Consider the following 16064-nt stretch of genomic DNA (forward strand, 5'->3'; position numbering starts at 1 on the left):
TGTGCAAAATGCTGTGATATTATGAATTTAGAATTGACTGTCCAAAAATGTGCTTAATGAGTAAATTACACCAACACATTTCCTTAATTTAGAACGTTGTGACAGGTTCAGAGAAAGTTCTTAAGTTCATCATAAAAATTCAAAATAAATAAAAATTTCAATTCCCAAAACAGCCAACATTTTGTGATTTTTTGAAGTAATAAAATATGCCACATTTTGGTGGCACTTTAGGCTCATTCAATACATCCAAGAAGTGTTTTATGTTAGCAGAGCCTTTGGAGAAAATGGCTCTACTAACCCTCAATGTATCTGAATTCTTAAACTCTTCTAAAACGTCTGTCCACCTAAGCTCTGTGGTCTGGTCTGACCTGGTCTGGAAGCCCACAGCTTCAATGGTTAAGTGGTTTACTGCTGCCATCTGCAGGCCAAACCGGCACAGCAGCAACCACAAAGGTGTCCAGGCACCTAAAACAAATCTAATAATCTTCCTTACCAGCACTGTATCATGAACAATCGACTCCAGAACTCACCTTTAGACTATTATCTAGGGATGAGAGCCAAAAGAAGCACTGGATCTATCCTAACAACAATGGAATAGATTGGGATGAGTTAAATAATGAAGATAAAGCAGTTAACAAGTGATCCATTAAAAAACTGCTTGTTTTTCTCAAGAAAATCTAAAATGTAGAAAATAATTCCTTTTTCATGCACACGCTGTATTTGTTCTCTGATGAGGATGTGTTGTGTTTTCAATGTTCTTTTATTAAGAAATATCCCTAAGGTTCAGCCCGTACCCTGATTCCCACTCAGCTCTTCATATCACAGCTAGAACGCTTCTTCTCACATCCGTCAACACAGATATGAAGTTCAGGATCAGAGTTCATGTTCCTGTTTCCACTGCTGAGGAGTTTAGAATTTTGTTTCCCTTCTTGCCAGCTTTATTTACATGAGGGAGGGTTCACATTGCTGTTTTCCTCATTTTCTTCCTCATGTCTTTGTACTCAACTTACTTCAATGCAATTATTCAGATGTTTACAATCCACTTCAACATTTTTCTGGAGCTTTAATTACACAATCACAATAATAGTGATATTTCCATTTTTTAAACCTTGTCAAACTCATGTCAGTAGTTGAATTACAATTGCATAAATTTAGCTTTCTTTTTACTAGTTTTTTAAAACACTTTGAAACAAGTTTTGTGTTGGTTTAACTATTTTTCTGTAAAAGGTTCTTCTTGAATGGTGTTCTTTTTTCATAAAAAAAAAAAACAATAAAATACTTTTTTTTTTAAATTTGGTCTATGAAGACATGAATCTGAATCAAGCAACGTTGAGGTATTTTCATGCTTTTAACAATCTCCGCAAACAGATTTAAAGTTTTGTCAAATGTACATTATATATGGGTTTAAAAGGAGTGCAAACTTTGACTATGCCAGACCTGGTCAAAAGTCCAGCATCAGATATTTATCGTATTCTTCTTTTCAACTCCATCTTTCACTCTTCTCAATGCTACTTATGGATTTTATTTCAAATTGTTGAGCGTTTTATCATAATGAGCACATAAAAGAACATTTTTCAAAAATGCAGTGCTTGCTTTATCTTCCTTCACTGTAAATCCTTTGTCCTTTTACAATGAGAAAATAGGTTTAAATGCACACAGAGTAATTCCTCCTTTTATCCTGGAAGAGGCAGTGCTGTCAACAGAGCTGCACACACAAAGACTACAGAGACTGATTCTATTCAAAGCTTTATTTGATTTCACGTTTGAAGCCTGGGATAAAAAGATCAGGAGTGGATGTGAACAAATGATAGGTTGAAAATGGGGGCATCATTTGATGGAGCAGCCAGAAACACAGCTGTATATTTATTTGTGTGCAGAGCAGCGAAGTTGCAAGACTTGTGTCACAGACTCTCCACAGCCTGAGTGGGCAGGGGCTCAAATCTTATCCATGAAGGATGTTCCATGTTCAACCTACAAGCCATCATCACAAGTCTCAGATCAGCGTACTTTAGTGTTGCAAACAGAGATTAAGTGACAAACACGCCAATGCTCAGTTAAAGGATGCACGTTTGTTGTGAGTTGCATAGAGTTGCTTGTTATCATGAGGTCCATCACACTTAAAGTTTAAATACGGCGTTTTTATCCTCCTTGGTTGAAATGGTGTTTTTGCAGTTCACAAAAATCAGATCTATTTCTCTCCATCAGCTGCAAGAGTTTGTCTCTACATCAGCAAATCCATATGACTTCATGACTGAAATCAAATGTTTTTTGACTGTTATTTTTTTAAGAGATCAGAAACCTTCCAAAATAAAGGTCAGACATGTTTTTAAATTCAAAAGGGTTTATCTTTGCAAAATTATCATGAAATTATCACAAATTTATGATTACCTTTGACGTAAATATCATTTTTTATTATTTATTAATTTAGCACAAAAGGCATCATCTTAGGTTTAAAATTCCATCAATCATGGAGCTTTTGTTATTGTTATTAAGCCTTTTTTTAATTAATTTATTGTTTTCTTTGTGCATTTGTTGTATTTGGTAACTAAAAATCAAACGCTTAGGTTTGGTAAACCCTTGTAAGGAGTCTGTGGGTATATTTGAAGGTTAGACAGTAGAATAGTCAGGAAATTGGTTTTGTTTTATTGTATTTAAAAATGTCAATCAATCCATGTGTTCTCAAAAACCTGAAAGCTCCTTTGAATGGTTATCATGTGGGAGAATACAGAAAAGCAGGAGTATTGCATGCCTCTGCACAGCAACAGACATGAAGTCTATTTTGTCATGCCGCAGCAGCAAAACCCTGTGATTCTACAAGGATATAATCTAGCAACAGAAAATTATCACTGGGTAGAAAGGAAAAAAATAGCCAAGGAGGAGAGAATCACCTTGAAAGAAAAATAATGATGACATGGAGAATCCACCCATTGCATACAGAGGACTAACAAAGGGAGCAAAACCAGCAATGGCCATCACATAATAAAACAAAATGTAAAGCAAGGTTTACTTTAATTTAATGTAAAACTTCAATTCACAGCTAGAAAATCCAAAAGACTCTCCTGAGAGGTCATTTGAAAGTACTGCAGTACCAATACAATGAAAGGAAGTACAGTGAGGCAAATACGTACCGGTATTTGAACACCCTGTGATTTTGGAAGTTCTCCCACTTAGAAATCATGGAAGGTTCTGATTTTTAGAACAATTTTTATCTTTGATGCATATCTGCTGTGAGAGACATGGTAAAAAAAAATCTCGAAACCACATAGCATGATTTTTTAAAATAATTTTTTTGTATGTTTGTGGTGCAAAGAAGAATTTGGACACCTATCAGCTAGAATTCTGCCCCTCAAAGACCTTTTAGTCCGCTTTTAAATATTCCATCTCCAATTATTTTCCTAAATTAGAGGCACCTGGTTGAGGCCATTAGCTGCATAAAGACACCTGACCACCCAAAACTATAAGTAAGATTCTGACTACTACCATGGCCAAGAGGGCCATGTTAGTCCACAGGGCTGAAAAGGGACACAGGCAATTGAAGCGGTTTGGTCAAAAAAGATCCACTATTGGAGCAAATATTGCGAAATGGAAGAAGCTAAATATGACTGACAATCTCCCTCGAACTTGGGCTCCATGCAAGATCTTTCCTAGTGGGGTCTCAATGACTTTAAGAAAGGTGAGGACTTGGCTCAAAACTACAAGGGATGAGCTGGTCAAGGACCTGTAAAGAACTGGCAGCACTGTTTCCAAGGTTACTGTTGGTTATACACTAAGACATGATGGTTTAAATCCTCCCCTGCTTAAACATACACATCTCTAGGCCCATTTAAGTTATACATTTGGATGATCCAGAAGAGTTAAGGTGAGGAAATTATGTGGTCAGATATTACCAAAAAATAACTTTTTGGTCTTAATTCCACTTGCCATGTTTGGAGGTAGAAGAGTGATGAGTACCATCCCAAGAACACCATCCCTACTGTGAAGCATGGGGGTGGTAGCATCATGCTATGGGCTGTTTTTCTGCACATGGGACAGGACGACTGCACTGTATTAAGGAGAGGATGACCAGGGTCATGTATTGTGAGATTTTGGGGAACAACCTCTTTCCCTCAGTTAGAACATTGAAGATAGGTCGTGGCTGGGTCTTCCAACATGAACGTGACTCAAAGCACACAGCCAGGAAAACCAAGGAGCGGCCTAGCCCCCAGACCTCAACCCCAAAAAAAAAAATCTTTGAAGGGAGCTCAAACTCGGTGTTTCTCAGCGATTAGAAACTGACTGATCTAGAAAAGACCTGCATGGAAGAGTGGGCAAAAATCCCTCCTGCAGTCTGTGCAAAACTACAGGGAACATTTTACCTGTGTAGTAACAAGGCTGTACCAAATATTAACATGGATTTTCTCAGGTGTTATTCACTCATTTACAGCAATAGCATGCACATCAATTATTTAAAAAAATCATTCAAGATGATTTCTAGATTTTTTTTGATGATGTCTCTCACAATGGACATGCACTTACGATGAAAATGTTAGGCTCCTCTATAATTTCTAAGTGAGAGAACTTACAAACTCATAGGGCTTTCAAATACATATTTGCCTCACTATCAGTTTGCTGCAGTCCATGGGCTGTCACATTCTAGACAATTTCATATTGCTTTCTTTTACACACTCAGATACAGCAAAAGACCAAAACACATTTAGATTACATAAAAATATAAATCTTTTTAAAGTGCAAATGCACCATTTAAGGGTGTATTGCTAAAACCAGAGATCAAAAAGATCAGAGGCACGCTGAAGCACACATTCACACTTTCTCGAGGTATTTCTTTTTAAGTCAGACATTCATTTTTATACCGTTATTACAGCTTCAAGTTGGATTTTACTATTGCGCTGAGTTTGATGATACAACATTCAGCAAGAAACAACCCCATTTGACAGAGTCAGTGGTCTGCAGTGAGAGCATCTTCTCTTTTTATTCTTTGCAGCAGCAAAATATGAGCTTGAATTTAGGCTGATCTCATGTTCATTATGGCCAGGAAAGTCACCCCACAAGTGCTGTTTTGTATGTGACTTTATTGTATTTTATTTTCTTCAAAAAAAACGCTTGACCAATAGATCTTTTCAGAGTCAGTCAAGAATAGATTGTCAGAGAACTCATGTTTTGCCAAAGCTGGGGGGAAGCACATTGATATTAGCGCGTGATAAAGAAGGGATTCGGGTTTACCTTAAATCGTGTGTTACCAGTGTTAGTACATCAAAAGTGGTGTTCTCAAAAGTGCATCTGTATTCAAGCATTATATCTAAGATTTGCCTCATGTTGCACATGCTCTATAGGTGCAATTTAGCTGGATCAGGGGAATATTTGGGGGATTGTCTGTCATTAGAGTTCTTAAAGCTCACAGCATTGTTTTTTTTTATTTGTGCACAGACATGACGACTGTTTTAAAAGCTGCAGTTCTATCTGGCAGAGGAGAAAATGCAATATTAGGCACCTACTTTTTTTTTTTATCAAGTAAAGAAAATGTATAGAGTGAAGTAAAGAACAAACCTAAACAACAAGATTCTATCATCTTTCTTTCGGAACCCCTAACCACCTCGACCTCTCTTTTGATTTCTTCTTTGGTAAAATTGTTTGAACAAACCATACACTCTGCAGGTATGCTGTTGTTTTTTTTTTTTTTATCTATAAAAACATTAAAACAGGTCAACTGCATTACCTGGTAGAACTATTCTAGTACTATCATTGTTAGTGGAGTTCATCTCTAATTTTAGCCTTTGAATTCACAAGAAACAGTCAAAGTTTTTATGGTTTGCTGTAGGAAGAACACAAGATTTTTCTGAGAAAATGATAAATGTCATCCAACTATTTTTTAACCTAGGTCACCACAAAACCGAATATAAAACCATTCTCATAAATAAGACAACAAAATGAGCACATCATTTGATTCTAACAAGAATCTGTTAAACAATGTGATAAATGTCTCATTTGTATTTCACTTACATGGCGACTGCTTCATCTTTTAGCAGATTTTAACCCCTTTATTCCTGAATTTATTTTCAATTATATAAAAAATGTTCTGTGTTTTTTCCATTTAAGGTGATGCCAAATTAAGTTGAGACTTGGATGAAATGGTGTGTTGTTGAAATAGCAGGGGTTAATAGAGGAGTGATGCTTGCACGTTTTTGTACAGACTTTGCAGAAACAGTCTAAGTCTAAAACAGTTTAATGCTCCACCACTGACTGTAAAAACAATGTTTAGTGTTCCCAACTAGGAGGTACCATTGCCGCCTGATACAGGCCCTTCCATGCTGAAACCAGTCGACAGTGCTTGGTCCGAGTCGCTGTGAGTCATCGCATCGATGCAATGACTCACAGCGACTCGGGCCAATCACTGTCGACTGGTTTCAACATGGCGGAGCCCATATCAGGAAGCAGTGGTCAGGGATTTTGCCTCATTTCGCAATAGCCGGACGTAAGGCATTTTCTATGGATGATCTCACAAATTTTCTGAAATGGTTTGAAATAATAACAAAGTTGAAAGTAAGATGACAAATAATTAAACCAGTTATAAGTTATGGTTTGAATCCTGAGAAGTGACAATACATTTGTGGTAATTTTCTTGAGTGACATTTACCAATACATTGAAAAAAAGCTGAAAAAAAGACATGTTTAAAGAGATTTTATAATAACAGGAGACTAAATAATAAAGATGAAATGTGAAATAAAGAACTCATTTTGAAAGGGTAACATGCTGGAAAATAAGAGATAAACGCTGAATATCACAACAAAACGTACACTTTGATAAGTATCTTTACAAAACTTAGCATTTGGTTTAAAACAAAATGTCAAAACTTTGCATAGAAAAAATGTCAGGACTTCTGAATAGTTTGGTGAGATCTTTATGCATGAATGTTGTCATCTAAAGAAATGTTCTCACCATAATGGTCCTGCACTCAGCAAAAGCAGTACAACCACAGAAAGTGAACCTTCACAACATACTCTGACGCAACGTTTGAAAACAAAAGAAACTTAAAAAAATAAAAGAAACATGCATTATGTTTTATGACAATGGCAACCAGGCAACTACTATAAGCTGCAATTATATGGAGACCCCCCCTCCCCCCAAAGCTGCACCGACAACTTATGATCAACCCCTTCCTTTTTCTTACACATTTCTAGATTTTAGAGAATTTTTGCTAACGGTTTCTTAAATGATGCTTCAGAAATATTTTCTGTTTTCTATAAATAAGTTAGTATTTGTGTGTTCAAAATCTACTATAATATGTTACTACTAGGTATACATTTACATACAAATGATGTGCCCATCTTGAATTGTGTTGAATTTAATTTTTTTTTAGTTGTATCTTAATTTACTCAGCTAGTTCAAGATCAATCATTGCTTTAACTGACATCAAATAGGTTTCTCCATCTGAAAAACACAACCAAAATGAAAAACTTGAATACAATTTATATTTGCATGTATATGTTTCTGCAAATTCAATTTGAACAGAGAGTACTCCTGTTGTTTTACATGCACTGTCTCATTTCTTTTTTGGTGTTGCTTTTGACTCAGCTTTAGATCCTGAGAGGCCATTTTCTGTGTTGTCAATCCCTGATGAAGATACAAGGCACTCCTTACTGCAGGAAGGAAAACAGACAAAAAAAATACTCAGCATGTGTGCTGTATAAGCTCAAACTGTCAAGAATCAATTGTGATGAAATAATGAGAAACCCTTGCAGCGTTAGCATCGGGGCTGCAGACTAAACTCACTTTTTCTCCTCCATCTTTGAAAGAACAAACAGGGTGAAGTTCTTAAGCAGCATGAAGCCCATCAGCAGTGCAATTGCTCCGCCCACCGCCGAAGCTATCATGATGGTCAGACTGTTGTCCACCACCCTCACTGCACAAAATGAACATTGCAAAAGGAAAGACATAAAGCATTAAGAATTTTTTTTTTCAAAACATTATTACACTAAATTAATTTTAAAATATATTCTCAATACAATGAATGTTACTTCATATGAATTTGAGTTTTTAAGCTCCACAATGTCTTTTTAATTTAAACTCTTTTTGGAAAGACTGTATTTAAATCATAGCAAAACTCTTAGTTCACTCACTGCATTCAGCCCAATTTTGTCAATATTTGCTTTTTTTCTAAATGCATACTTATGAAATCTGTTAAAACCTATGTCAAATCTTTTGAGACTCTATTTTTATTTATCTATGTTTTACTTTTTGCACAAGGTCTAAAGGACAAGACAGACAGATCTGTTAAACACACTTCCAACAAACACAAATGGAAGGATTTTTGGGTGTCTATTAACTGCCAAGAAATTAACTAAGTTCATATTTTAAAAAGCTTAAAATGACCCATCACAAGCAATAAAGGATTAATATGTGTTATTTTTTTTTTAGTCCTCAAAGGCCTCATGGTCTTGTCTCTTTGAAGAAATTGGTTTTGTGTGACAATTTTGTTTTTAAACAAAGGTTTTAGACATGTAATGAATAAAATTCTACTCCAAATTCATTAGTATTGAAAACATTTACTTTGTTATAACAAAATGTTATAAATAGTAATATACTACACTGGTTTTCACATTAAGAATCAAATGGGAAAATGTATTTGTTTGTTTTATTCTTCCAAAAATAGAAGGAATAATGAAAGTCAGAACAGATAAATTAATATTAAACTCAAACAAATTTATGAAACTAAAGAAGATAGGAAACCGTCAGAAGGAACGCTCACACTCATCCACCACGATGAGGTGGAAGATGGCGCTGTGGTTCTTGTCCTTCTCCTTTGGATTTCGACCAAAGCAGGTGTACAGGCCTCCATCTTCAAAGGTGATGTTCCACAACAAGATGGAAATGTTGTTCTCATGGTTCTTCCCTACGAACTCCACTCGATCTCTGAATATGCTCACCTTTGGTACCACCCCTTCTGAAGGTATCACTGATTCACAAACCTGGAAAGATCAACAAAGTACGCAACTAGTGCTATATACTCTGTGGAAACTTTTCAACTAGTTAAAATGTTTTTACCTTTTGCATGGTGCCGTTGTCATTAAACTGCCAGTTAAAGTAAAGGTTCTGAATGCCAATGCAACTGAAATATGTGCAGGGCAAAACGACTGTGCTGCCGTTCACCGCTTCAAGGTAGGGAATCTTTCCCACTGACATCTCCAGTGCCTGAGCAGACCACACTCCTGGAGAGGGAAGAGAAATTTGAAGTCAGCATAGAAATTAACAGTAAGTCAAAACATTTACTTTTTTTGTAACATATTTATTTTCCTTCAGATCAAACCAACGTTAAGTTTTTTGTATTTGTCTTCTTCCCACAAGATTTTGACTGTGACCTACTACCTTGGAAATGCGCGCTAGCTTGTTAAAAATATATGCAATTGTTCCAAAAGCAAACCTGCTTTATTTACTTCTTCTGGTTTAAAAATGTAATTTCATTTTCTTGTACGTTCATTAGTGCCACAATATATTCTTCTAACTTATTGAAACACGCACAGCTTTACATGATGAGAGTCATACAACAATAACCACATATTTAACCATGTAGAAAGATTGCTGCTGCATGTTTCTGTGTTTGTGCTTACACATGACTTTACCTGCAGAGTTTTGTGCACCTGACACCTGGTTGTGATCAGTCTCGTATGTTCCTTTGCTCCCGTTCTGTACTCAGGCTCAGATGGCCTTTTTCCTGCCGTTTTTAACTTGTGCTTTTCTTGCAGTTTTGGTTCCACTGAGTGGTGTGTGTGTGTGTGTGTGTGTGTGTGTGTGTGGGTGTGTGTGTGTGTGTGTGTATGTAGGTGTGTGTGGGTGTGTGTGTGTGTGTGTGTGTGTGTGTGTGTGTGTGTGTGTGTGTGTGTGTGTGTGTGTGTGTGTGTGTGTGTGTGTGCCTGTGTGTGAGTGTGTGCAGGTGTGTGGGCATGCCTGGTTATGATCACATCATCTTTTTGGCTAGTGAGGTCCATTTTTAAAGAAGGATTTGTTTAAAATAAAACAAGACATTTACAGACTACAGCGGCTTTACAAAATATTGTAAAATATTGTAAAATATTGTGTGGTAATTCGTTGCTACGCTGGTAGATTTGTTACAGGGAAACCCATTGACTTTAAAAGAACACTTGCAATGCACTTTCATCACTTAACTAAACTGTGCAGAACAGTATGCTACCAAAATGCCCAGTCTGCTCTGCAACACTGACTATTTTACAGAAACCAAAATTGCATTTATATTTTGGTAATATATTTATCCCACAATTAAGCTGCTGTTGTTATTTGGACCTAGTGCTACAGGAACAGCTTTTAGACACTATTGCCATGAAATACTGATAAAGATGGGTCATTCAATACAAATGCAAAACAAGGGTCATTATGTTTGCAGTGGTTAAAGTATCAGCACATTCCCCTGTCCATATGTACCAAAACATTTAATAATTGTTTTCATTTCTCTTTTTAGTCCCACAAGATGAGAGTGAGCAATGGTTTTGTTTTCAGCATTTTGAGGTTAACATGTGTTTGAGTACAATACATGTGTCCAACATGCAAATGCTCACGGAAATTCATTCCTGGGTTTTGCACGAGGACATTTTTTGTATGTTTTGTTATACTGTGGTTGTATTAAAGAAATGTTTTGAATATACAAAAATACATCACTGTTTTTTAAAAATATTTCCTATTAGCTTTTAAAAATACTTTATAAAATGCAGACATATAACTCAATAATTCTTTTTATGGAGTACATAAAGAAACAACCCAAAAATGATTACAAAGGCTCACACACCAGGATCAAAAACCGATAACAGCTTAACCGCTTGATGCCTGTCGATGCAAATATCCACCGAGCCACTTTGACTCCAAAATGACCTTAATTCAGCATCTACTTGAAAGCAAAAACACAAGTGATTTTTTTCACAGCTGGAAATACATTCAGTCATCAAGGGATTAAGGCAAAGTCATTTTGGTTTTTGTTACCAAACATGAGTAACAGGTTTAATTTGGTTCTTTAAAATGTTTATAGTTGGAATTACAAGAACATTTTTTTGGAAACTGCCTATTGCTTCCTATTGCTTCACTCTTTCAAGAAATCTATCTGCTCAGATCAATACTTTCATGTAGCACAACTTCTGTGAGGAGGCTGATTGGGATTTGTTAACACCTGCTCTCTGTGTTGGGTTGATAAGAATTCTCTGCCTCTAAACATGTCGGTGTTTTTCCAGGCATTTGTACATCCACACACCAAAAACCAACACAAGAAAACATTCCTTCAACTAAGCTCTGGCAAAGGCTTCTCCTGGTCACTGCTCCATGAGTCCTTGACCTCGAGTTCATGTCCTAACCAGTTCTGTGGCGTTTAATTTGGGTCATAAGTCTAAGTGTGGTGTTTGATTCATGCTATTAAAGACTTATGACTTAAATAAACACCATATAGTTCAAACAGCACTGACTCCGTTTTCTGTTTGGTCTTCTCTCTGTAAATTCTGCCTGGAGTGGAGAGATTTGCTGTGCTTGGCTTTTGCTCAGTTTTGCTCTTCCGCTACATGTGGTCAACACTTAAAAACTTTGAAACTGTCAAGAAAATCAATTCTCTTCAAGGTTGAAAAGGACATTCTGTATGTCGATGTGAAAACTTGAGTTTCTATGAGCGCGTCTAATTAAATTTTTTACTTTAGTTCATAAAAAGGCACATTTTAACTGAAATGTATTAAGAAGTACTAAAAATAAAAATTATTTTTACTTAAATATAGGTTTATTCCAATGACTTGCATCCGTAGTCTTAAGTGCATTGATGTTTAGACACTTTAAGGTACATTGATACCCTAGTGTCCTTGCAGTGACACTGCTGTCAATAGGGGAAGTTCCAACCTGGCTAAGGTCTTTGTGTAAGTGTATACTGGAGACCCCCATCAGCACCAGGAAGTGGCAGCATTTGTTTTTAACAGGTTCTCAACACTGATATGTTTTACTCTTTGTATTATTATGTTACAACTAGAATAAATATAGTGTGGATTTTACGAAAAAAACATTCATTTGTTATCAGTAGTTGTTTTATCTTAACAGGGGATTGTTGAAGTTACAGGGAGCAGTGAGATGGAGTCACAACTGTGCTTGGGAACCATTTGGTGGTTTAATCCCCCAATCTAACCCATTAAGGATGTTTTGAGAGCTTCTGGTAAGACCAGTTCAAATCCACTGGTAAGACCAGTGGAGGATTCGAACCCAAGACCCAGCAATCTCAGACTGGACACTCTACCACCACACCCCTGAACTGGTTGTTGGGGCCTATAACAGCCATCAGAGCACTAAAGCAGCACACAATTACTAATCAGCGAGCATTTAGAGTTATAATGTAATAGTAAACGTAAATAAAAGACCAAGCTTCAACACTTAAATCCAAGTTCACTTTATAGTAAGGCCACATTGATTAAAACCAGCACTTGCTGCACATCAATCTGAGAATGATCACAGAACCATTCATATCTAAAGTAATTCTTTGTAAAGTAAAATTTGTTTGCAAGAGATAATTTTCTTTTTATTGACCTCTTAGCAAACCTACTTCCAAAGTTAGACAGCTTATTGCTCTCAAAAACAATTTAAAAAGCCACATCTCAGACTTTACAGGTCTTTTAAGTCTTATAAATCTAAAACTTTTAAACCAAAAAAGAGAAAAGTGTTTTTCCTCAAAACAAAAACAAAAAATAAAGATATAGTGGGACAGCTTTCATAAGTAAAACATACAAATTTCATCCCACTGGTTGAAGGTTTTTAAAGACAGCTGGCTTAAACTTCCATAGCAATGTAAAATACTAATATTGCCACAAACTGACCATTGTTGCTCATTAAAAACCGTATAAAAGGGGCTATCCAAATGTTCCAAACATTGACTCCTTTTACATTTAAATATGTATAAAGTGATCTTAACTTGCATTGTACAATGTGATTTATCAAATATCAAACATTTTTTGATGCATATATACTTTTCAAATTCTTCATAAAACAATGTGAGAATCCTTAAAAAGATATAAATTAAGAGGCTAAATTTAAGAAAACTTTGGGTAGAAGGTGCAAACTCAAGATTGATTTTCTTGATTGCAAAATCTGAAGAAATTCTACATTTTTATCTCATTTAAAAATAATTATGTATTAATCTGTCCCAATTCTTTGCCTGCATATGCAAAAGAAAACCCTAAATTTTTTTCAAAAGTCTGGGCTACACCCTTCAGATGTTTGGGAATAAGCTGATTCTGCTGCCAGAGCAGAACAGAAGACCTTAGACCAAAACTCAAGGGAACATTGGGCCCAGAGTGCATGGATTTTAACCTTGGGATTCCTTAATTTAACCAAAACCGTTATTTTTTTATCTGTGTGTGACTGATCTTACATTTCCTGTTAGAGTGCATCTCACAAATCATTGGATTACGATGTGTCAAACCAACAGCGTGGCAAATTTACAGGTAATAAAAAGATATTGTACTGGTTGTGCAGGTCTTTTTCTCAAATGATTTTACTGGTTTCTTGACAGCTTGTTGTTGATTAGAGGAAACGTTTAGCTCTTTAGTTGTTATATATGTGATCATCTAATAGAACTCAGACAACTTTTCTTAAGTCCTACTGCTTGTGTGCTGGAAAATCCACCAGCAAACAAGATCAAAAGCACCATTTTAGGTTTAAAAAAAAGAAAAGAAACGGTCATCAGCTTATTTGTGCAGTAAAAGGAACCTAAAACCTGAAGCTGACAAAAAGAAACACTGATCAGGAGATCAACAGGGACGTAAGAAAAGAGTTTAGACTTTACCGAATAGTAAAGAGAAGATCAGTCTGCAGGCTTTGTGAGGAGGGCAGCGCCTCATGGGTTCTGGCCCGATCCACCGAACATCCATCCCGGCTACCATTGTCCCAAAACAAATGATGCAGCAGGATCCAGCCCTAAATTACGTAGCAGATAGAAACTGCTCTGCTCAACTTGTTCTGCTGTTTTGTAATCCTGTGAAAGAGGGTCAGAAAGGTTATTAAAAAGGGATAAAGCCACAGATAATAAAAGAGAAAATTATGAAAGATGCCCCAGGAAAGGTTCCCATCACAGATATCTAGATTCAGTGATTTAAAAAAGTATGATTCAATGAGCCCAGTTCAAGGCTTGTCATGCTTACCTGCTGCAGCAGCCAGTGCTGTGTAATGGGTCAGCTGGTCGTCCACACAGCTGAGTCAGTGTGGATGGGACGGAAGGAGAGCAGCAAACTCTCACTGCGCAGTCGAGTTCACTCCAGGGGAAATTTGCCAGCCAGCACTTTCACTGCAGACACAGCCACATTGCAGCGCCAGCCAGGATGAGAGGCATTTAAGAGGAGGAGGAGGAAGGGACAAGTAAAAAGACTAATAGAACTGAAGACAGACACAATAAAGCCGAGACTTCTTCATCAGAGCCTTTGTGAATCAAATCCCCCTGATCATAACTTTGCCCCGTTGCGTTTTTTTCTGCCTTCCTCATCTCTGTTTGAACTTTCTCACCTGCTCCATCATCCCTCTTTCTTTCATTCTCACTGCTGACTCCTCCAGTCACTCCTCCTCTCCGCCTCACCCTCCTCCTCACTTGACTCGGGGCATTTATGCAGACTCAGCCACTTTTGTCCGAGTGTTTGTGAAGATTACAGAAAAGTTCTGCAGTGCAGGTCGAGGAGGAGGAGGAGAATGTACAGCGGCAGGAACAGAGTCCCATACAGAACAGTTCCATTCATAAATAGAGAGGCTCTTTCGCTGACCCTCCACTGCGTCAGGGAATCACAGTTACTGGATTACAGGTACTGAATGGAACACTGTGTTGGCTTGGATGTGATAGAAAAACCTTATAGTTTCCAGATGAAATAATAAATTGTTCCTCACACGTACAAACACGTACTAACCAAAACTTGATCAGTGGTTATGACCCACTTTGTGAAGGACATTTTGGAGTCCTTGAAAGGATGCAGCTGAGACCATGTGACAGAGCCCGTCATCCGACACCAGGTGCAGTTGCACAACAGAGGACGCAGAAAATGTGCACTTGACCTCATGCTGTTTTTATTTTATACATCTAGAGATTTTACAGATGTGGATGTTTTGTTAATAAAACATGTAAAACTATTTAATTAACTTAAATCAATATTTTTTTAATAATTCTACAAATAAACCCTGATAATGATTTTCAACTAAGTTCAGCCCTCTCTGTCTTAAGGGACAAACCCAATCTAAGTGGAATGTATCAAGACTGATCCAATGTAAACGGGCAGAAAAGAAAGAAAAGCAGGATTTTGAGACCAGTGGCGGAGCCAGAACACTTATTTGTGGGGGCTCAGAGGGAGGGCAAAAATACATATTTAAAGTTGTTTCATTGTTGTTTTTCTAGTTAAACAAATACTAAACTAGCAGTTTTTTTAGCTGAGGTGCTATTAAACACATGTTATATTTGCAATGCTTGTAGAAGCTTGTATTGAGTATTTCTTGATAATTTTTTAATCTTTGTCAATTGCAATAATATTCCTCCTGGCTCAGAGAGTCTATCTGATTTAGAGCCATGTTGTCTCACATGGTATTTTTCTTACAATTGTGGGAAAAGAAAAGAAAGACTTAAAGAGGATGCTAAAATAGTAACAAAAGTATCTAGGCAAGGCAAGGCAAGTTTATTTGTATAGCACAATTCGTACACAAAGTAATTCAAGGTGCTTCACAAAACAGAAAAATGCATTAAAATCACAATACATCATAGAATAATCAACATAAAATTTACTTTAAAAGAAAAGGAAGAAAAAAAAAGATTTAAAAAGAAAGGAAGGAAAGAAAGGTGCAGATAGGACCTTTCAGTCATATACACGGCTAAACAGAAATGTTTTAAGTCTAGATTTGAACATGAACACAGAAGAGGCCTGTCTTACGCCTTCAGGGAGGCTGTTCCAGATTTTAGCTGCAGAATATTGAAACGCTGATTCCCCTTGTTTAGTTCTGACTCTGGGCATCAACAGGAGGCCGGTCCCTGAGGTCCTCAGAGTACGAGATGGTTCATATGGCACTAACATGTCAG

General features: G+C 36.8%; 1 protein-coding gene across 1 annotated transcript; it reads right to left on the reverse strand.

Annotated features, from left to right (window-relative positions):
• Nucleotides 1-1733: 1733 nt before the first annotated feature.
• On the reverse strand, nt 1734-14298 carry scn4bb (sodium channel, voltage-gated, type IV, beta b). Its single transcript, XM_004076535.5, has 6 exons — nt 14161-14298; nt 13806-13994; nt 9041-9204; nt 8745-8964; nt 7769-7898; nt 1734-7635 (listed from the first exon to the last, which is right to left on the reverse strand). The coding sequence occupies exons 2-6, from the start codon at nt 13900-13902 to the stop codon at nt 7539-7541; spliced, it is 708 nt and encodes a 235-aa protein (XP_004076583.1). The 5' UTR covers nt 13903-13994; nt 14161-14298; the 3' UTR covers nt 1734-7538.
• Between the last annotated feature and the right edge of the window lie 1766 nt (nt 14299-16064).

The sequence above is a fragment of the Oryzias latipes genome, chromosome 14 (genome assembly GCF_053564925.1).
Source record: "Oryzias latipes strain Hd-rR chromosome 14, Olatipes_Hd-rR_3.1".
NCBI lineage: Eukaryota > Metazoa > Chordata > Actinopteri > Beloniformes > Adrianichthyidae > Oryzias > Oryzias latipes.

What these genes read in the sequence shown, in the direction of transcription:
- scn4bb (XM_004076535.5), bottom strand. Translation starts at nt 13,902, where the DNA reads ATGGTAGCCGGGATGGATGTTCGGTGGATCGGGCCAGAACCCATGAGG. An exon ending in ACAACGGCACCATGCAAAAG is followed by an intron (nt 8,965 to 9,040) that starts GTAAAAACATTT and finishes TGATCTTTCCAG; the next exon opens with GTTTGTGAATCAGTGATACC. An exon ending in TCAAAGATGGAGGAGAAAAA is followed by an intron (nt 7,636 to 7,768) that starts GTGAGTTTAGTC and finishes TCCTTCCTGCAG; the next exon opens with TAAGGAGTGCCTTGTATCTT.